Raw genomic sequence first — 21,912 nt, 5'->3', positions numbered from 1 at the left:
GGGCCTTGTTTCGACTCAGGTCTTTCAGTGCTCTGTCAAACTCTTCACGCAGTATCGTATCTCCCATTTCATCTTCATCTACATCCTCTTCCATTTCCATAATATTGTCCTCAAGTACATCGCCCTTGTATAAACCCTCTGTATACTGCTTCCACCTTTCTGCCTTCCTTTCTTTGCTTAGAACTGGGTTGCCATCTGAGCTCTTGATATTCATGCAAGTGGTTCTCTTTTCTCCAAAGGTTTCTTTAATTTTCCTGTAGGCAGTATCTATCTTACCCCTAGTGAGACAAGCCTCTACATCCTTACATTTGTCCTCTAGCCATCCCTGCTTAGCCATTTTGCACTTCCTGTCGATCTCATTTTTTAGACGTTTGTATTCCTTTTTGCCTGCTTCATTTACTGCATTTTTATATTTTCTCCTTTCATCAATTAAATTCAATATTTCTTCTGTTACCCAAGGATTTCTACTAGCCCTCGTCTTTTTACCTACTTGATCCTCTGCTGCCTTCACTACTTCATCCCTCAGAGCTACCCATTCTTCTTCTACTGTATTTCTTTCCCCCATTCCTGTCAATTGTTCCCTTATGCTCTCCCTGAAACTCTGTACAACCTCTCGTTCTTTCAGTTTATCCAGGTCCCATCTCCTTAAATTCCCATCTTTTTGCAGTTTCTTCAGTTTCAATCTGCAGTTCATAACCAATAGATTTTGGTCAGAATCCATATCTGCCCCTTGGAAATGTCTTAAAATTTAAAACCTGGTTCCTAAATCTCTGTCTTACCAATATATAATCTATCTGATACCTTCTAGTATCTCCAGGATTCTTCCAGGTATACAACCTTCTTTTATGATTCTTGAACCAAGTGTTAGCTATGATTAAGTTATGCTCTGTGCAAAATTCTACAAGGCGGCTTCCTCTTTCATTTCTTCCCCCCAATCCATATTCACTACTATGTTTCCTTCTCTCCCTTTTCCTACTGACGAATTCCAGTCACCCATGACTATTAAATTTTCGTCTCCCTTCACTACCTGAATAATTTCTTTTATCTCGTCATACATTTCATCTATTTCTTCATCATCTGCAGAGCTAGTTGGCATATAAACTTGTACTACTGTAGTAGGCATGAGCTTTGTGTCTATCTTGGCCACAATAATGCGTTCACTATGCTGTTTGTAGTAGCTAACCCGCACTCCTATTTTTTTATTCATTATTAAACCTACTCCTGCATTACCTCTATTTGATTTTGTATTTATAACACTAATCACCTGACCAAAAGTCTTGTTCCTCCTGCCACCGAACTTCACTAATTCCCACTATATCTAACTTTAACCTATCCATTTCCCTTTTTAAATTTTCTAACCTACCTGCCCGATTAAGGGATCTGACATTCCACGCTCCGATCCGTAGAACGCCAGTTTTCTTTCTCCTGATACCGACGTCCTCTCGAGTAGTCCCCGCCCGGAGGTCCGAGTGGGGGACTATTTTACCTCCGGAATATTTTACCCAAGAGGACGCCATCATCATTTAACCATACAGTAAAGCTGCATGCCCTCGGGAATGCGGCCGTAGTTTCCCCTTGCTTTCAGCCGTTCGCAGTACCAGCACAGCAAGGCCGTTTTGGTTAATGTTACATGGCCAGATCAGTCAGTCAACCAGACTGTTGCCCCTGCAACTACTGAAAAGGCTGCTGCCCCTCTTCAGGAACCACACGTTTGTCTGGCCTCTCAACAGATACCCCTCCGTTGTGGTTGCACCTACGGTACGGCCATCTGTATCGCTGAGGCACGCAAGCCTCCCCACCAACGGCAAGGTCCACGGTTCATGGGGGGGGGGATGTGGATCGCTTCACGATTTTGCGTGTCATCCTTTAAACCTACAAAAGTATAATTGACAGTTACCGTTTTTTCCGCGTCTAACGTTCTCTTCCGTACGGCCTCGGCTATCGAGGTGGACGTGTCTGTTCGGATGCGGACTCTACACGGCACTACACCTCCGTTCTCGTCTCGGCCTGCCTAGTTCGAAAGCAGACTTCCTGGGCCCTCACTGTCAGATCCTGGCACAGCTGATCCCTCCAAAAAACAACTTTGGAGCACACCACTTGTCACACAGTGTTATACTGGTCACATCTGTATTAATCGGTTAGTTCGACAAGTGCACGACTTCCTAAGATTGTGCCCCTCACACGTAGCTTTCGCCCGCCGTCGCAGTCTCCGCGGTATCCTCGTCGCACCCTACGTCCCCTCTGCACCCGCCTCGCTGCCCTACGGCTCCTTCCCGTCTGACCGTCGCCGCTGCCAGACTTGCCCCGTGCGCCCTTCTACCGCCACCTGCACCGGCCCTGTAGCTGGCAAAAGGGCGTACCATTAAAGGGAACGCGCCCTACGACGTGACGGTCGCGACCTCGGCATCTGTTTCGCCCCCCCCCCCCTCCCCCCCCTCCCCCCCCCCCCCCGCACCGGCTGGATTCTTCCCCCTGGCACCAGTTTCTCGGAGCTCTGCAGGTGGCAACTGTCTCGCCACCCACCTGGCCTCAATGTACCTTATTTTCTTTTGTCTCAGAATTTATTCACAGTAACTACTTGTTTCTTCACTCCGTTTTACTTTTCTACGTCTTTCATTTTTCTGACCCATCTTTTTTTACACCATCCACCTCCCAACTCTGTTGCGTACAGTGCACTTAATAATATTTAAAAATCTACTCACCGAGCGGCTGCAGAACATACGAGTAAAAAAAGAAAACTGATTATTTTCGTTGTTGTACGTACAGTGCACTTAGCTGTTCACTTGTATTAACTCCTTCACAGTGTTTCAGCGACAATCTCTGTCTTACATATTACCCTGCTTCTCACCTTTAGCTTCTCAGGTTTTCAAATCTTGTACGGCGCAGTCCCCAACGATCAGTCCTTCCTTCTCGTCCTGACCGGTAAGTCTCCGCTGACCTGCGGTTCTGGGTGACTTTATCGAGCTCTACCCTTTCCCTAAACCTCTCCGGTCCTTTTCCTTCACCCCTCTTCCTTCCCCTTCGACCATTTTGTTGGAAGGATGAACCACTGGCTCAGAAAGCTTCCATACCTAAAGCCTGTTTTTTAATTTTTGTTTTCACCTGTTGCTGCATAGTGAGTAGATTTTTTTTTATCTACCCTAGTACTTTATACTGTCAAAAATTGATAATTTTTGTTGTTATAGTATTACTTTGCATTCGATATGTGACGGTACAACCTTTGACTTTCCTTAAAAATCTAATTTCAGTTGCTCGTATTCGGCTTTTACTTTTCTTAGGTAATGTTCGAGGTTCATTTCCGTATGTTAGACTGAGGGTTGTCTTTACTTTGTGAAAATTTAGTTTTGTATCCTTCCTTGTGTTATCAGCCGGTGTTGTGTATATTGTGCCAAACATCTTTTGAAACTTGTTTTATTTATTAGGTATGTTATTTTCATGTTCGTAACTAATATTGCTGCGTAACACCTGAAAATACGACACCTGTTCTATTACAATAATGCTGTATGGCCAGTGACGTGACGTGACGTGCTGCAAGTCTCTCAGTTGGACACCACTTTGGTCACTCACGTGTGCCCAGTTGTTCCTCTAGTAGTATTTTGGACAACATTGAAACTTTCTGTTTGAGAGACATTATTTCAGTTTCTTTACTGAAATTTTTAGATGACTGTTCTTACATATTTGATTCAGGCAATGCATTAAAAGATGTAAATGTTTTACACGGTCCACAATGATAGTCACTACCATTCACAGTAGGTAATTTTATTTTTGCGTCTATCTTCAGGTGGTTTACATCATGTACATATTCCCATATTCAGTGTTGGAAATCTCTGTTCTAAAGAAAATCAGATAACGTGATGATGACTAGACACACACACACACACACACACACACACACACACACACACACAAATGAAACATTTGTAAGTGGTTAAGTGATGTGTGTTGTAAAATATTATAGTAGTTACATATAGCTGGTGTATCTATATTATTTTAACATTACATTTATCAGATTTTTTTACAAAAACATTTTGTTTTTAACACATTAACTGTGTATTAGTCAGCATGTTAATTATTGTTCCTTCCATATTATGTCTCTGATAAAATAGTGGCACTTGAGATGTTAGTAACTTCAGAAGGACATCCGCTCACAATATCCAGTGCATTTACAATTGGGAAATAGAAAATCAGAAAAAAGAGCTTAGGTCAAAGAAGTACAGACATGTTACACATAAGGTCATTCCATGTCAAATCACAAATGAAAGTATGATCTACAATCTGACACTTTTGGATTCATTTAACATTAAGTATGCATGAAGTATACATAAAGAGTAACAAAAAAAACTTTTTTAAATATTTTTCTGAAAATGGGTACCAAATAATAGGTGCTCAAAAACATTAAAAAAATTGAATTTTTGACTTGCCCAACATCATTGATTTGCTCACAAATTTTGTTCTAATTAAGCTAGAAAAGTGAAACTGAGTTCATTTGAAAGCTCCTTTAAACAGTTTTCATATGATATAAAACAGAATTAGTTGTAAAAATGTATACATTTTTAATAAAACTGAATTTTGAAAACTATATTCTTAAATTTCCCAAAAAAATATATTTGAGAGATACTCTTTTCATCTAAATATTTTGAAAGTTTCAACATGTGTCGAGAATGGGATCACGATAAAAAGTAATTTTATGTTTTAGATGCTACTGCAAAACATCCTCAAAAATTAGGATTACTTCTCATTAGCTTTGTGTTATTGTATAGCTATATGTGGACATCAAAATAAAATTGTTTGTAAAAGTAAAAAAGCAATATTTCTCTTGTCAGTGTAAAATTAAAAAATACAAGTTAAAAAGCCTACAGCTGAATAGCAGAGAGAGGCTTAAAATCAGTTAAGTTACTAGTTCCTGGTACTTGCTGACAAGAGTGAGAAGAGTCCAATTCATTGTGCTTCTAGCCAATCAGTTTGTTACACATAACCACTTCTGCACGGGATAATATATACGCTCAGCCTGTAGCAGTGTGGGGGTTGTGGTTGTATTCACTTCCCTGCTGCTTACGGGGAGAATGTCTGCACGACTGGCGAACGTGAAGGTTGTGGATGTAGGAAGCCATCCACTGTGAGTTTGTCCTCCTCCTTACTTTTCCTGCTTGGCTACTCGTGTAGAATCTGGATACCAAAAGAAACTTAAAACTGGAGTAGTGTTCACTGACCTGTCAGCAGCTTATGACACGGTGTGGTGCGAGGGCCTGTTATTGAAATTTTTGAGAGTAGTACCTCGCAAAACTGTAGGCAACCTCGTAAGTAGCATGTTAATCAATAGATGGTTTAAAGTACATCAAAGAGAAGAGGAAAGCAGATGGCGTGTACTCAGCGATGGAGTACATCGGGGCTCTGTTCTCACTCCATTGTTATTCGACCTCTACACAGCTGACCTGCCGAATTTGATCTGCCGAAAATTTCAATATGCAGATGACCTGGCAATTCCGTATCAGAGTCAAGACCCTTCTGAATGTGAAGAGCACCTAACGAACAGCATTACTAAACTTTGAGTATTTTGAGACGTGGCGACTGAGACCGAATGTTTCTAAAACCGGGGTGAGCCTGTTACACCTCTCTGATCGCCTCTCATCAGCAGAGATCAGGCCACAGTTCGGCCCTCTCGGCACAGTCAGATACAACGAAAACCCAAAATACCTGGGAGTCACTCTGGGCAGAACTTTAACATACAAAAAACACCTTTCCAGCGTGGTCGAGAAGATACGAACACGAGTGAACCTCGCGAGAAAGCTGCAGGCAGTACACGGAGAACGACTACGTCGGTGCTCCGAGGAGCGTCCCTCGCACTGGTATGCTCTCCCCGGTGGTACAGTCCGGTCTGCACCTCCTAGCTGGCTACCAGTGCTTTCAAACATCCGCCCACCAGACCTCCGTCGGTAGGCTGCTCTTCACAAACTGCGTCAGCAAGTTTCTGAAAACGACTCGATCCCTCTTTGTGACGATTTGCTATCACTGCCTGGGAAACGCCTCAAATCTAGAACACCGGCATATGAAACGGGAGTCCAAATGCTATCCACAGGATTCAACTGGGACGCAGAGTGGAAACGTGAATGGCAAACTATGAGAACCCGAAAGCACGAATTTGTAGACAATCCGACTGTTCCAGTTCCAGTTGATTGATTGATTGATTGATTGATTGAAACAATTTACATTGTGTGGATTTTGTCAGCAAAATCATATACAATACAATGTGTCTACAATTTACACACATAAAATTAATATTTACACACATTTTTAAGGTATCTTAGATTAGTTTTATATCTTTATGTAATGTTATTATAATACTGAACAATTCTTGCTTTCATATTATAATTATTGCCTCATGTATTACATTGCAGGCTACTTTAATTACTGTACATGTTTTAATTCAGATAGTCCGTTACTGCATAATAACTTGTATTTAATAAAAATTTTTTAGTTTTGTTTTGAACTTTCCAATTGTGCCAATATCTTTTATATTTTGGGGTAATTTATAATATAATTTAACGGCATTGTACAATGAGCTCTGCTGAGTTTTAACTTTGTTTGTCCTCTCTGGGTGCAGATTGTTCCTAGTTTCATAGCTTTGTACTACAGAATTTTTAACATAGCAGTCAATATTTTTTTTACATACATAATAATACTTTGAAAAATGTATTCACAGGGAACAGTTAGGATTTCCAGCTTTTGGAAATGTTCAAGGCAGTGAGGCTTACTGCCGCTCTTGGTTATTATACGAATTGCTCTTTTCTGTAATTTGAAAACTATTTGAATATTTTTACAGTTGACTTCCCAAAATATTATTCCATAGGTGATAACAGAGTGGATATAAGGAAAATATACAGATCTGACACATGTAGTATCACACACCGCAGTCAGAATTCTAAGAGCATAGTATGCTGCAGCGATTCTGTTACTAAGTATTTTAATATGTTCTTCCCACTTTAACTGACTGTCGACATGCATATCAAGAAATTTTGTGTAGTCTGCACATTCTATAGTTCCACCAACTGAGGGAGGTGTGGGTACAGTTGAACAGATACCGGACCGAAGGGGGTTCGGTGCAAATACGACGTGCACGAATGGGGCTTTTTGAGTGGCGGTGTGTGTGGCTGGCTGTGGTGACACCCAAACAGTGGGCCACATTGTGAACCAGTGTCTAGTCGGGCGCTTCCCCCGTGGCACTGAGCAGCTCTGTCGAGCGTCCCACGAGTCACTCTGCCGGATAGAGTCCGTCGACATCGGAGTGTAGTCGGAGCCGATTTAAAACCTGTGCACTACATATAATTTCACGTGTTCATCTTTATATACTGGGCGATCAAAAAGTCAGTATAAATTTGAAAACTGAATAAACCACGGAATAATGTAGATAGAGAGGTACAAATTGACACACATGCTTGGAATGACATGGGGGTTTTATTAGAACCACCCCATATTACTAGATGTGTGAAAGATCTCCTGCGCGCGTCGTTTGGTGATGATCGTGTGCTCAGCCGCCACTTTCGTCATGCTTGGCCTCCCAGGTCCCCAGACCTCAGTCTGTGCGATTATTGGCTTTGGGGTTACCTGAAGTCGCAAGTGTGTCGTGACCGACCGACATCTCTGTGGATGCTGAAAGACAACATCTACATCTACATTTATACTCCGCAAGCCACCCAACGGTGTGTGGCGGAGGGCACTTTACGTGCCACTGTCATTACCTCCCTTTCCTGTTCCAGTCGCGTATGGTTCGCGGGGAGAACGACTGAAAGCCTCCGTGCGCGCTCGAATCTCTCTTATTTTACATTCGTGATCTCCTCGGGAGGTATAAGTAGGGGGAAGCAATATATTCGATACCTCATCCAGAAACGCACCCTCTCGAAACCTGGACAGCAAGCTACACCGCGATGCAGAGCGCTTCTCTTGCAGAGTCTGCCACTCGAGTTTGCTAAACATCTCCGTAACGCTATCACGGTTACCAAATAACGCTGTGACGAAACGCGCCGCTCTTCTTTGCATCTTCTGTATCTCCTCCGTCAACCCGATCTGGTACGGATCCCACACTGATGAGCAATACTGAAGTATAGGTCGAACGAGTGTTTTGTAAGCCACCTCCTTTGTTGATGGACTACATTTTCTAAGCGCTCTCCCAATGAATCTCAACCTGGTACCCGCCTTTTTTGCCAATGGGATCTCATCATAAGGACAAATGAACAGGCCATAAGATGATGAAACCAGTCATTTTATTTGTGAGACTGGAACTAGCACCGTTTGTGTGTGTGTGTGTGTGTGTGTGTGTGTGTGTGTGTGTGTGTGTGTGTGTGTGTCCGGCGCCAATGCCTCAGCCTAACTCCAGACATGCTTTACAGTGCTGTTCACAACATTATTCCTCGACTACAGCTATTGTTGAGGAATGATGGTGGACATATTGAGCATTTCCTGTAAAGATCATCATCTTTGCTTTGTATTACTTTGTTATGCTAAGTATTGTTATTCTGATCAGATGAAGCGTCATCTGTCGGACATTTTTTGAACTTTTGTATTTTTTCTTTTTTTTTTTTTTGTTCTAATAAAACCCTGTGTCATTCCGAGCATGTGTGTCAATTTGTACCCCTCTATCTACATTATTCCGTGATTTATTCAGTTTTCAAATTTATATACTGACTTTTTGATCACCCGGTATATTTCTTTGTTTCGCTAAATGTGTGTTACTGTAATTGGTGCGTACGATAATAATAAATACGTGTAACTCCAAACTTGGACAGAATGAAACGATGACCTATTTGCAAGAAATGCTTCAGTTCTTAGACCAAAATTAGTTTCTTCACCGTAGAAGCACTGACACTTCAGTTTAAAGTGTGGTTCGAGCGACGTTCTCTCCCTGCCTGCCTGCCTGCCTGCCAGGTCATCCCACGACGGTGCCGGCGAGACGGCGGCGGACTCGGAGTACTTCTACTGCGACACGTGCTCGCAAGTCTTCACCTCCAAGTCGGACATCGCGGACCACGTGCGCACGCACGCGGCCGGCCACGTGTGCGGGCTGTGCGGCGAGGTGTTCGCCGCGGTGTCCCGGCTGCGGCGCCACCGCCCCCACTGCCCCGAGCGGCAGCTCGCGCTGGCGGCCGGCCGCCTCCGGGCCCCGAGGACGGCGAGGGGCGGCGCCGCCGGCGGCGGCGGCAGGCGGGGGGCGGCGAAGGGGGGCGGCGGCGACGGGGCCCGGCGCTTCGCCTGCGACGTGTGCGGCGCGGCGTTCGCCTACCGCAGCTCGCTGGGCGTGCACCGGCGCCGCCACTCGGACGAGCGGCCGTTCGCGTGCGGCGTGTGCGGCGGCGCGTTCAAGCGCTCGGACCAGCTGCGCACGCACGCGCGCGTCCACACGGGCCACCGGCCGCACGCGTGCGGCGTGTGCGGGCGCGCGTTCGCGCTGGCCGGCAACCTGGCGGTGCACGCGCGCCTGCACACGGGCGAGCGGCCGTACGCGTGCGGCGCCTGCGGCAAGACGTTCCGGCAGGCCGCCTGCCTCAAGCGGCACGCGCGCCTCCACACGGGGGAGCGGCCGTACGCGTGCGGCGTGTGCGGCCGGCGCTTCACGCAGGGCGGCAGCCTCAAGGCGCACGCGCTGCTGCACTCGGGCGAGAAGCCGTTCCGCTGCGGCGTCTGCGGCCGCGCCTTCCGCCGCTCGTGCCACCTGCGCGACCACTCCAGGCTCCACGCCGCCGAGGCGCTCCAGCAGCAGCAGCAGCAGCCGCCGCCGGCCGCCGGAGAGGAGGGAGCGCAAAAGTGACTCTGCTGTAGGGGCAGCGGGGGTCGGACCTCTCTCGCTGTCGCCTCAGATACTTCCCCATCTGTATATGTATATGTACAGTGGTCGGCCCGTACTTACCTTCGAGATGTGAAATTGCAAATACTGCCAGTAGGCGCGTACGTACCTTTCTGGGCTGAGAAAGCGGGGAGTAGCGGCTCACTGGGAGGGTGGCGGGAGGCGGAGGTCTAGTGGTGTAGTGAGGTGAGAGAGGTTCTGTGGAGAGTCGGTACAGTGGCGTGACAGACGGAGATGTATTAGGAGTGGGAGGAAAGAGAAGCGGAACGAATATTGCAGTTAAGACATAGGGAAGTCGCAGAGGGGGCGACGGTGGTGGGGGAGAGGGAGATATCGGCATAAACTACAGAACAGTGTTACGAAAAGGACAGTTGCTACTCACTGTATAGCGGAGATGCTTAGTTCCAGAGGGGCACGACAAAAAGTGTCACAGACAAAGCTTTCGGCCAACAACCGAGGCCTTTATGTAAAACACACACACACTCTCTCTCTCTCTCTCTCTCTCTCTCTCTCTCTCTCTCTCTCTCTCTCTGTGTCACTTTATGTCATACCCCCTCTCGGACTAGGCATCTCCGCTATATGGTGAGTAGTAACTATACCTTTCATAATATTGTTAAATTCTGTCCTCGATTATCCTTTGTTTAAACTACCGAACAGGTACAGCAAATAATGAAATTCTACCGACGGAAAAACGGCACATTCTCAAAGGATTTATTTCTCTGCTCATGGAGCTCACTCAATCTGTTTGTGTTTGCCGGTGATATTTCCTCTCTTCTCTGTCCAGCCTCCCTCCCCTCTTTCTGAGTGACTCTGCCCGCACTCCTGTGTCTCTGGAGCACCATGCCTCCTCCCCCCCTCCCCTGTGTCTGTCTCAGTTTATTATGTTCGTCGATATCTTTTTGTGGAAGACAACTCTGCAGAATGCCTCTTTGGGTTGGGTTTCATTTCTCGTCTTCCTTATTGTGTTTCAAGGACTGTATACAAGTTCTGTGATTGTGGTTTTGTGAAAATAAGTCAATTTTTTTTTCAGCCGCTTTCACTCTATTTCTTTGAGACAACCATAAAATTGTGCGGATGACTATAAAGTTGTTCTTATAATTTCCAGATACTATTTGCAGTTTTCTTTGTTCTTTACTGTACATTTCATTGTTTGTATTTTTAATGAATGTTGATTTGTCATTGAATCCCAGCTTTCCCCTCATGATTTTCTTCTCTATTTCTGAGGAGTTCCTTACCCTCCCCTCCTCCCCCCCCCTTCCCCTCGGGAAGATGGTGCAGAACTATTGACAGACACTGAAGCTTACCTCGAACAGGTCCACACCTCTGGTCCCACTGTCATTTTTTGTCGAAAACATTTTTCCCGATCACCTGCGTTAAGTACTTAATTTTTCCATCTTGCAGATATGCCTGTATTTTCTCTGCTATTTTGACCGGTGCATTTTGATATTACCTGTTACTTCTGTTATCTCAAAGGCTACCTCTAAGCTTAGTTTCTCATCAACTTGCTTCATACAGTCAATTTCAGTGCTAGGAGTTTCTGTCATTTGACAGGCTGGAAATGCCGTCAGGAAAAGTTACACGCAGTACTGCAATCGAATGAACTTTCATTCAAACTCGCATTTTGACCGAACTCCGCAGAAATATTTCTGAGAGGAGACTACATTTTAAAATTGCCTGCTTTGATGTAATTGACTTGGTGAGCTTTAAAACCTACCCTGTCCCAAGAAGTACACAACATTTATTGTGCCTGAAATGACTGATAGTATCTACTCAGTACTTTTGAGGTAGGGTACTTTAATACCCAAGCAGTATTCGTACTTAAGAAGTATATGCAAATTTCATCATTTTATGTTATTGATACGAATTTGGCTGCCACCTTTCTCAATTCAGTGATCTGCAATTATATTCTCGTATGTTCGAATCTGGGAATACAATGATATAGGAAGTAATGCTCGAAAATGTTAGTCGTATTACCGTTGTGTTATTTTGAAACTGAAAATTAAAAATCCGGAATAGAAAACGAGTCGTTCCGTATGGACAAAAATAACCGACAAAAACTGCAGGATAAACACTCCGTCGGGAGGAAAATCGGGGAAGAGACTCCGTAAAGGGCTCGTGCATCTTTGATGCCATCTACGACACACTGTTTTTTGCACTACTTCGTGTGTGGTCATCTTAATGGATTTATTGCATTACCAGCAGGAGAAGTTCTGTGAAGTTTGGAAGTTAGGAGGCAGGTTCCGGTGGAAGTAAAGCTACGAGGACAGGCCGCGAAGCGCGCCCGGGTAGCTCAGTCGGCAGAGCGCTTACCTACGAAATGCTAAGGTCCCGAGTTCGAGTCTCGGTCCGGCACTCAGTTTTAATCTGCCGGGAAGTTTCATATCGGCGCACACTCTGCTGCAGAGCTAAATTCCTTGTGGGGACAATCCCAGAGGCCGCCGTGGCTGTCACCTCCGCTAATGGCACTACTGGGCGGGCTGTGCTCGCCGCCAGACGTGCAGCGTGCAGCGCAAAACCACTCGCCTGCTGCACTTACTCCTCCTCGCTCTGGAAAAAATAAGTTTTCACTGCCTCGTCCTAAATCGGTCACGAACGTGAGGCGGTCTACTTTTCCGCTTTGACCACACTTGCAAAAATGTCAGTTTTTGAAATAGCAGATGGTACTCTCATAATGTCATCTTCTTGCAGTCTGTCCACATCGTACTACAGTCTCGAAGTTCTCTCATGAGAAGCGTAATCGAGCTATTCTTATTCGGTTCGTCGTACATAACCTCGCCCTCAAGGTTACCGTTTCCGATTCGACTAAAACTTCGACAGGAGACTGTTCTCTAGAACTGTGGATTTTTTCGGCACTCTTTGTGCTACATTGCTCTCTCTCTGCGTGGGCACCCATCAGATACAGCAGCAAATTTAAATCCAAAATAGCTGTGGAAGCGAGAAACTAACTTTGGGGTATCGAGTTCGTTGAAACATTTTGAGGCCGAGTTACTCGGTGTACGAGGTACCTTCCGTCAGTGACAAAAAAATTATTTGTTGCAATTGAGTTCACATCCTTCACTGGAACAAATGAGGTTTTGTTCCTTTTTGCATGCCTTTTTCTGAGAATAGAGATATTGGAGTGTAGCCATGTATGGAAGTGAAACATGGGTTAGACAAGTTAAGACAAGAAGAGAATAGAAGCTTTCGAAATGTGGTGCTAGAGGCGAATGCTGAACATTATATGGGTAGATCACATTACTAATCAGCAGGTATTGAATAGAATTTGGAAGAAGAAAAATTTGAGGCACAACTTGACTAGAAGAAGGGATCGGTTGGTAGGACATGTTTTGAGGCATCAAGGGATCACCAATTTAGTACTGGAGGGCAGCGTGGACGGTAAAAATCGTAGAGGGAGACCAAGAGATGACATTTGATCGCAAAGTCATAGGTCAACCGATTCCTCCACAGGAAAACACGTCTGATATATTCTATAGGGCATGTGCGTCACATGACAGGAATATGTTGTCGACCCACCTAACTTGTACACCTGCCGAATGGGTAAAAAGATTCTTCTACCTTGCCCGATTTAGGTTTTCTTGTGGATGTGATTATCACTCCCAAAAAAGTGATGAAAACATAAGAGTTTGCCACATAAACTGCAACAAATGAATGCAACAGTTTCACAGTCGCACAGTTTTCGCTGTGCTCTGTCAAAACATATGTTTTTTTACGTTTTCAAATGTTTTCGTGTGTAGACCGTCAAATCCTGCATATGTCCAAGCAAATCTGAACATGACCTGCAATTTTGGAGAGCGAAGTTGATTATGTGTGAGTGCCTGAACTTTCATAATTGTCTGAAAACAAAAAAAAAATTGAAACTTTTCACTCGAGGAAAGACTTGAACTACGGACCTCTCGGCCCGCAGCTGCTCACGCTAACCGCGGGACCACGGCGCTCCTGAGCTCACACCCCCCTTGATGTTGCCTATCTTGCGCATGCACTACTCAGTTTGTATATTTTGCTTATTTTTTTCCTAGTTGCACACAACTTCTTCCTGTTTTCTCGATTGATATGTGTTCAGTTTTTCAAGGCCTATCCCTGTGCCAACTTATAACTAAATGTGAGGGGGGTGCGATGGGGAGGTTCCATTGTCAGTCAACACCTGTGGAGCCTGTGGTCAGTGAGGCTCTGTCTTTCGCCGAGTTCGTGGAACCACAAGTGGATAACAGTGACACTGATCAGCTTGTGGAAGATCACAGCCGAGAAATGACCACCGAATAGTTTATAGAGTTGCAGTGTGTTTCGCGGCAGGAAGCTGTGGAGAGGAGTTCTTTGGAGGAGAAGGAGGGAGGAGGCGTTGGTAACAGCAAGGCAGCAAACTTCTAGCACCATAAGCGAAATGCCGAAAGCACGAGAATCGTACATTGAAAATTGTCGCCCCAGTAAAGCAGTGGCTACGCTCGCTACAAATTTATTTGACGATAACGTGTGTCGCATTTTCGCCGAGTGCCAAAGCGACTGCAGACACAAATGACTATAGATAGATTCCTAGTAAAATAGAATTAGTTATGTATCGTGAATAATAACGTACGTAATATGATGCGAATAGATAGATAAAAAAAAGCCTACTCACCAAACTGTGGCAGGAGAACACACACACATAAAGGGACTTAACTTTTATAAACTTTCGGAGCCAGTGGCTCCTCCTTCTGACAGAAGAGTTAAAGGGAAGGAAGAGGGGTGGAGGAAAAGGACTGGAGAGATTTAGAGAAAGTCCAGAAAAGTCACCCACAACCCTGTGTCAGGGGAGACTTAGACCGAGATTGTCGGGCACTGCACCGGATCAGATTTGAAAACGTGAAGGTGAGAGGCAGGGTAATGTGCGAGACGGAGATTACTACTAAGGCATTGCTCGAGAGTTGTTAAGAGTAAAAAGGTAAGTGCATTGCGTGTAACAGAAGTGGGAGGGGGGACGGTGAAAAATAGACAGGTCACAAGACGAAAGAAGTGGAAAAACTAAAATGGAGTGAGGAAATGAGTAATGTTAACGGGAAATATCACTTGGCAAATCGAACCCAAAACTTTTCTAACAGCAAAGCCGACAGTGAACTTAGCCTCGAGCGGTTCGGACCGCAGAACCTCCGAATCGTCCCTCACGATCCTTCCGAGAATTCCTCTCGTCCAGAATTGCTTCACAATCTTTCCTCAGGTCTGTACGGCGTGACCCTGACCTGCCCTCTGCAGAACTCCCTGCTAAAGGCTGACGACTCCATCATTATCCTCCAAGCAGACAAAGGATCTACCACTGCGGTACTGGACCGACAAGCGCGCATTAGCGAAGGCGTGTGCCGACTGCCCGACACCTCCACGATCGGCGTCTGCTGCCGAGATCCGTCCCTGCGATTCAGATTGCCCTGCAGTCCCACCTCGAAACCTCACGCCCCTCACGAGGACTGACACCTCGATTCGTAGAACTTCTTACCCGACCCTCACCGTGCACCCGTAACTTTTACCTCCTTCCTAAAATCCGTAAACCCTACCGTCCCTGCTGTCCTCTAGTTGCTGGCCTCAAAGCACTTGCCAAACTTACATCTGCCTCAGTTAATCGATACGTGTGACCTGTAGTGCAGAGACTTTCCTCCTATACTGAGGACACCGACCATTTCCTAGATCGTCTGAAATCCGTGCCCATCCCACTCCCACCACACACCACACACCTTGCTTGTCACCACCGATGCCACGGCCCTCGGTACCGACATCCCCCACGTACGTGGCACGTCTGCTGCCGAACGTTTCCCCATTCGGCGCCCACCCGATTCCGGACCTACGACATCCTTCTCGTGCGCCTTAATGAACTTCGTACTTACCGACAATCACTTTGCATTTGAGGGGTAGACGTACAAACGGACCAGGGAACCGCGACGGCTCCTTCCTCTCCCGACCTTTTCTCCTCGGGTTGCTCGGAGGGGCTTTCCTGAAATCCGTACGCCTTCGGCCCCCCGGGTCGGCTTACGTACGTCGGTGACGTCTTTGCTGTACGGAGTCGTGGTCAGGCTGACCTGTTAAAATTCCCAGAATCTCTAAATATTTTTTTCCAATTAAATTTCACGTGATCGGATTTCGAATCCCGTGGTGTCGATGTCGTTCTCACTGAAGGCCATCTACCCACTTCCATCCACATTAAACCCACTGACAAACAACAGTACTTGCATTTTGACAGTTGCCATCCTTTCCGTGTCAAACATTCTCTTCCGTACAGCCTCGAGATTCGAGGCAAATGTATTTGTTCAGGTGCAGACTCTTTGCACCATTCTCTTCACTGGATGTAATTACCACACCAGCCTACTTCAGATGCTGATTTCCCAGGCCATCACAACACATACTGGTACTGCTGATCCCTTCGGAGCACACCGCTTGATGCCCGGCGTTATCCCGGTCTCAAATGTATTAATCGGCTACTTCGACAAGGCCGTGACTTCCTAAAATTGTGCCCTGAAAGGAGATTCATTCTGTCTGAGATTTTGCCAACCACACCTAGAATAGCTTTTCGTCGCCTTCCCGATCTCTGCAATATCCTTGTTAGACCCTACGCTCCTTCTGCGCCCGTCTCCCTTCCCTACGAATTTATTTATTTATTGGTCCTGTGAATCTAGGACTGTACAGTGTACAAAAGATATTGGACCATTCATTAATTACAATACACATTCCTTGCTTTTTTAAATTTTTTCAGACATCATTTTAACAAAAAAAAGATAAAATTATAGAATATTTTCTTACTCTACACATTTCAAAAAACAGTTTTAATTGGTGAGGCAGTATTGTTTTTCTAGGTATTTCCTTACTGTATAGAAGCAGTGCTCGAGCAAGTAATCCTTCATAGCTGATTTTAACTTTTTTAAGTCTATTATTATTTTTGTGCATTTCAGGAAGTGCATTGTACAGTTTGATGCTAGAGTAGAGTGCAGCTTTCTGTAATAGCGCTGTGTTTTTCTGCTGTACACGTACATTATTTATTTGTCTTGTGTGGTAGCTGTGTACAGATTGATTACAGGTGATTCTCCGACTCCTGCTGTTTAATTTTTCTTTTATAATAATTACATTTTCAAGTATATAAATACACAGAAGTGGTAGTATTTTATTTTTGCTAAATAGTGGCTTGCACGACGATCCTTCCATTAATATAACAATCTTTTTCTGCAATCAAAATGATTTCTGACTAGCTCCACAATTTTCCCAAAACACTACACCATATTTCAATGTTGACTGAACCTGAGCAAAATATATGGTCCTGAGATTATCAAGTGATATACAGTTTCTTATTTCTCTCATTACAAAACTTGTTTTGCTCAGTTTTTTGTTCACATAGTCCACGTGTGTGTCCCATTTCGTGTTTTGTCGAATCCGTATATCGAGAAATTTTGTGTTCCCCGTTTTTTAGTTTTTTGTCCACTTATTTCTACAGGAAGATTAGCTGGTGTCCTGTTCTGAATGAACAGTTTTTCCAGATTTATAATCAATCTGTACCGTCTTCTCCGTGATGGTCTGAGTGACATTTTCAAAGCTTTCTTTGCTTTTTCTGTAATTAAGATGCTGGTGTCATGCAGACTGATATAGCTTACTGCCTTCACTGTTTATATTATGTAAGTCGGTTCCATACAGTAAGAACAGAATTGAACCTGACATGAAATCTTGGGAACTCCATATTTGACAACTAATAAATCTGACTGATGACTTTTGACTGTCTCATTTACTTCATATGTTATCTCTATGAGCTATTTTCTTCCATGGAGGTACAGTTTAATCCAGTTATGCGCTGCTCCCCTTGTACCCCAGTTCTGAATCTTACCTGGTAATTTATCACGATTGATGGTATCAAACGCTTTTGATACGACTAGGAATATACTTGAGGTATGTTCCTATCTGTCTAGGGCCTGTAGAGTTTCATACAGAAAAGAAAAGATTGCTGTTTAAGTGGAATGATTTCTCCTAAAATCGTCTTGAGATGCCGTTAGTATGAAATTTGACAGTCTTTTATAAGAGTTTCTCTAGAATTTTGGAAAACACAAACAGTAGAGAAACTGGTCTATAGTTTGACACCTCTTCCTGGGTTCCTTTTTTGTGTAGTGGTTTAACTTTAGCAATTTTTAAACATGTTGGAAAGCTGTCATCAGTGGTTCAGAAATTAAGTCTACACATTTTTTTTAATTTACAACAAAATCTGGTATGTTAGCTATTCCTGATGAAAGTTTTGATTTTAGAGGCTGTACTTCTTGTGTATTAGTTGGTATGAGTAATATTGTTTTTTCTACGTGTTCAATTTTTGATGTTATTTGTGAGGAATGTTTATGGGTGACCTTTTTATCGATAAGTTTTTCTGCTAGATATACAGAATAACTGTTAAATGTATTTGCTACCTCCTTTGGTTTGCAGATAGTGTGCGATTTTTCATTCAGCTGTGTTTTTAGTTTTTGTTTTGTTACTTCCTGTTTCTTTCTTTACAATATTCCAAACAGCTTTCATTTTATTGGATGCATTTATTATGTATCTGTCGTTTTCCGTCATTTTGGCACCTTTTATTAATTTCCTGAGATTTATTTTATAGAGTTTTAAAATGCCTATCAAATTCTGGTGTTGTGTGACATGTTTTTGTAGCTCTGTTGAGGAATCGTTTCTCTGCACATGATTTTGATACCTTTAGTGATCCATTTGTTTGTGAGAGTGAGTTTTGACCTCCTAATTTTAAGTGGAAGTGCTACATCAAAATGATATTTAATTGTATTCGTAAAGATATTAAAGTTGTCAGATATATTTCCAGCATGATAAATTTACTCCCATGATTATTTTTTAAAATGATTTATAAATTTTTCAATATTCTGATCATTGTAAGATCTGGTCTCATGTGTACTTGTCAGGTTGTTGGCCTTAACACATTCAGTGTTGAAGCTCATGGTTTGCCCATAGCGCCTGCAAGTCCAGTCTTTATTATTTCTGCTTTGTAATGTTGTTGATTAGAGTTAATTATTATTTGGTCTATTGTGGATTTTGTAGAGCAAGTTTCTAGTCCTGGGGAATGTATTGTGATTTTCAAGTTATAAGACACTAAGAGATTCAATAGTTCTGTTCTTATTTTATGGGGTTTGTTAAAGTCTGTATTTAAATCACCACATATGAGGAGTGCTTGTCTATTTTTTGCAGTTAGAATTAAACTTGCTTCAACTTGCTCCATCAGGAGATCTGTAAAGGCATACTACAGTTGTATCAGGTGATGGTAATGCTATGGACGATATTTCAAAATCCTTTTCCGTATGTAGTGCCTTTAGTTTTTTTTTTTTTTTTTTTTTTTTTTTTTTTACGCTATCCCTTTTCGGACAAAGATGCAGTTTCCATCACATTGAAGTTGCTTTATACAAGTGTAGGCTGCCAATTCATAGTTTGTTATGTTCACTGTTTGTAATATATCCTCTCTTAACCAGTGCTCATTAACACACAGCACAGAAGCGTCATTTAATTCATTTGAAAGCATTATTTCCAATTCTATTAATTTATTGCACGGAGATTGAATATTCTGATGGAACAGTGTAAAAATTATGAACCATTTTTCTGGATTACTTTGTTGAGCGCTTACCTTTGATTGATCTGTTTTACTGGAGGAAACACATCTAATATTTTTGGTAGTCTTATTTAAGTCACCTCCTTTGCTAAAAGTCAGTTTCTCTTCTTTTTTACAAAAGCGCACACATTTTCCAACACTTTACTGCAAGTTCTGGATCCTAACCTATTCAGATGAAGTCCATCTTGTCCTAGACACTTATTGGTGACAAACTTATTAAGATCTAAAAATACTGTCCCTGAAATATCACACAGATTTCGCACCCAGTCATTTATCCTGACTATGTACATATCGCTCGCTGATCTCCTGTGTAACATTCCACTTCTACTATCTTCGATACGGGATACGTATTTTTGGCTGTTCAGATAATGTTTCTTGTTTCGCTTATCAGCTGACTTTCACTGCATCTGCGGAGAGAATTCGTCCCTTCATGTACAAAAACACCTTTATATATTTCGTTGTCGGCAATGGTTTCACCTTTCTTTGCATTTTGTTCGGCACTCAAACTGTTTTTCAGGTGTTTAGTCTTCTGATGTAGCCTTATCCAAGGTCGAACATCGATTTTACAGTTCAGGACTTCGATGTTTTTCACGAGAGAATTGCCAAGTAACAGGAATTCGTTTTCGACACACTGCTTCTCTTCATAATTAGTGGTTTTCTTTATGTTACTTTTGTTTGTCCATTTGTATATGTTTGGTGGTCTCACACTTTTCGAGTCCTTTTTTTTTCTCCATTTTCAGCATTCGTAGGATTAAAATGACTTCAGAGTGTGTTTTCTTCTCACTAGATAGTTTCGCAATTTCTTCCTTTAATAACGCAATTTCATTTTTGAGAGTTCCCATATCACTGTTTAATTGCTTTACGGTTTCGTTTTTCAAGTTCACAGACTTAATCAGTTCCAACTTTTCTTCACATTCAGAGTCACGACAAGATCACAAAAAATCGTCAGGAATAGATTTTAAATTAAATTTTGCGCATCTTTCGTGCCACCAGAAGTTACATTTCACACAAATGATGACCTTTTGAACACGTTTCTCACATTCCTTACATACTGAAGTTTTGTGCACAGCATTTTTTGTGGATATCAGTGTGTTACTGCACGGATGTATCGCCAGCACGAGACCGAATCTACCCCTGTGACCGTCTCCGCCGCGAGACTAGCGCTGTGCACCCTCCTACCACCACCTATTCCAGCCCTGTAACTGGCAAAACATAGCCTATCAAAGGGAGAGCCGTTTGTCGAACAATACACGTCGTATACCAGCTGTTCCGTAAGCACTGTTCAGTCTTTTACATCGCGTTGGCTACCACCCAGTCATCGGTCAGGATGAGTCGATATAGGCAGAGGTGTCTACAGGCAACGCCCGACACCCTGTCGCAGAGCACGCTCTACGAGACGGCAGTCGTGACCTCGGCGCCTGTTTCCCCACACCCGCCATCTGGATTCTTCCCCCAGACGCCAGCTTCTCAGAACTCCACCCACCTGGTCGTAATTTACATTAATCCCTTCTGTCTCAGTATTTCTTCACAGTAACTACTCCTGTCTTCACTCCCTTTCAGTTTTCTACATCTTTCATCCTCCGAGCCATCTTTTTTTCGCCATCCTCTTCCCACCTCTGTTACGTACAATGCACTTAACTGTTCACTCGTATTAACTCGTTCGTGACGTTTCGGCAGTAATCTCTGTCTCACGTATTACCCTGCTTTTCACCTTCGAGCTCTCGTGTTTTCAAACCTTGCCCAGTGCAGTTCCCGACAATAAGTCTTTCCGTCTTGTTCCCTCCAGTAAGTCTCTGTTAACCTGGGGTTGTGGCTGACTTTCCAGAACTGTGTCCCTTTACGTAAATTTCTCCAGTCCTTTCCATTCACCCCTCCTCCTTCCCCTCCAATCCTTTTGTTGAGTAAGAGAGGGGCACTGGCTCTGAAAGCTTGTAAAAGGGGCTATTTTCGTTATGAAAGTACATAATACTGTATGAATAATTTTCTTTGAATAAGCGGCATGGAGGAGGTGAAACTTTTAGCACTTTTTCTGCGTGGAATGCATTAATGTATTTAAGTTGTAGGACCAGTGTCACCTCACATGTTAATAAATTTCTCTGGACAGGAAACTGATCTTCACCCAGTTTTTGGCCAAATGTTTTGAGTGTAGCAAAAGCGCACAGTTGGTATAAATTCACATTTGATTTTTGACTGCATTTTTGAAGCCGAATGAAAAGCGGGAAATGGACAAATGGGTATCAGACTGACCACGTGACGTGTAGTTGTGCAAAAACTATATTATTTGAACTTGCTACCAGGTTAAAGCTGTGTGCCAGTCTGGGACTGTATCCGAGGACCTTTGCCTACAGTGGCAATGTGCTCTACCGACTGAGCTACTGGAATGTTTTTCTTGTAGGTTTGGGTTTTATGTAGATGCTGTCTCACTCCTAGTAGTTGAAACCGAGTCAGAACACTTCACAAGATGTGTCACCTGATTAACACCCGAAGT

General features: G+C 43.5%; 1 protein-coding gene across 1 annotated transcript in view; it reads left to right on the top strand.

The window, feature by feature from the left end:
- LOC124553569 (zinc finger protein 771-like) overlaps positions 1 to 21,912 on the top strand; it is a 177,541-nt gene that overhangs the window by 120,666 nt on the left and 34,963 nt on the right. Inside the window, exon 6 of the mRNA XM_047127414.1 lies at positions 8,920 to 9,795. Coding sequence (XP_046983370.1) covers positions 8,920 to 9,795 — 876 coding nt within the window. The remainder of the gene's footprint in view (positions 1 to 8,919; positions 9,796 to 21,912) is intronic.

Source organism: Schistocerca americana, chromosome 11, assembly GCF_021461395.2.
Source record: "Schistocerca americana isolate TAMUIC-IGC-003095 chromosome 11, iqSchAmer2.1, whole genome shotgun sequence".
NCBI classification, from domain to species: Eukaryota; Metazoa; Arthropoda; class Insecta; order Orthoptera; family Acrididae; genus Schistocerca; species Schistocerca americana.
The sequence above is the reverse complement of the archived record's forward strand: the minus strand, read 5'-3'. Positions and strand labels throughout refer to the sequence as shown.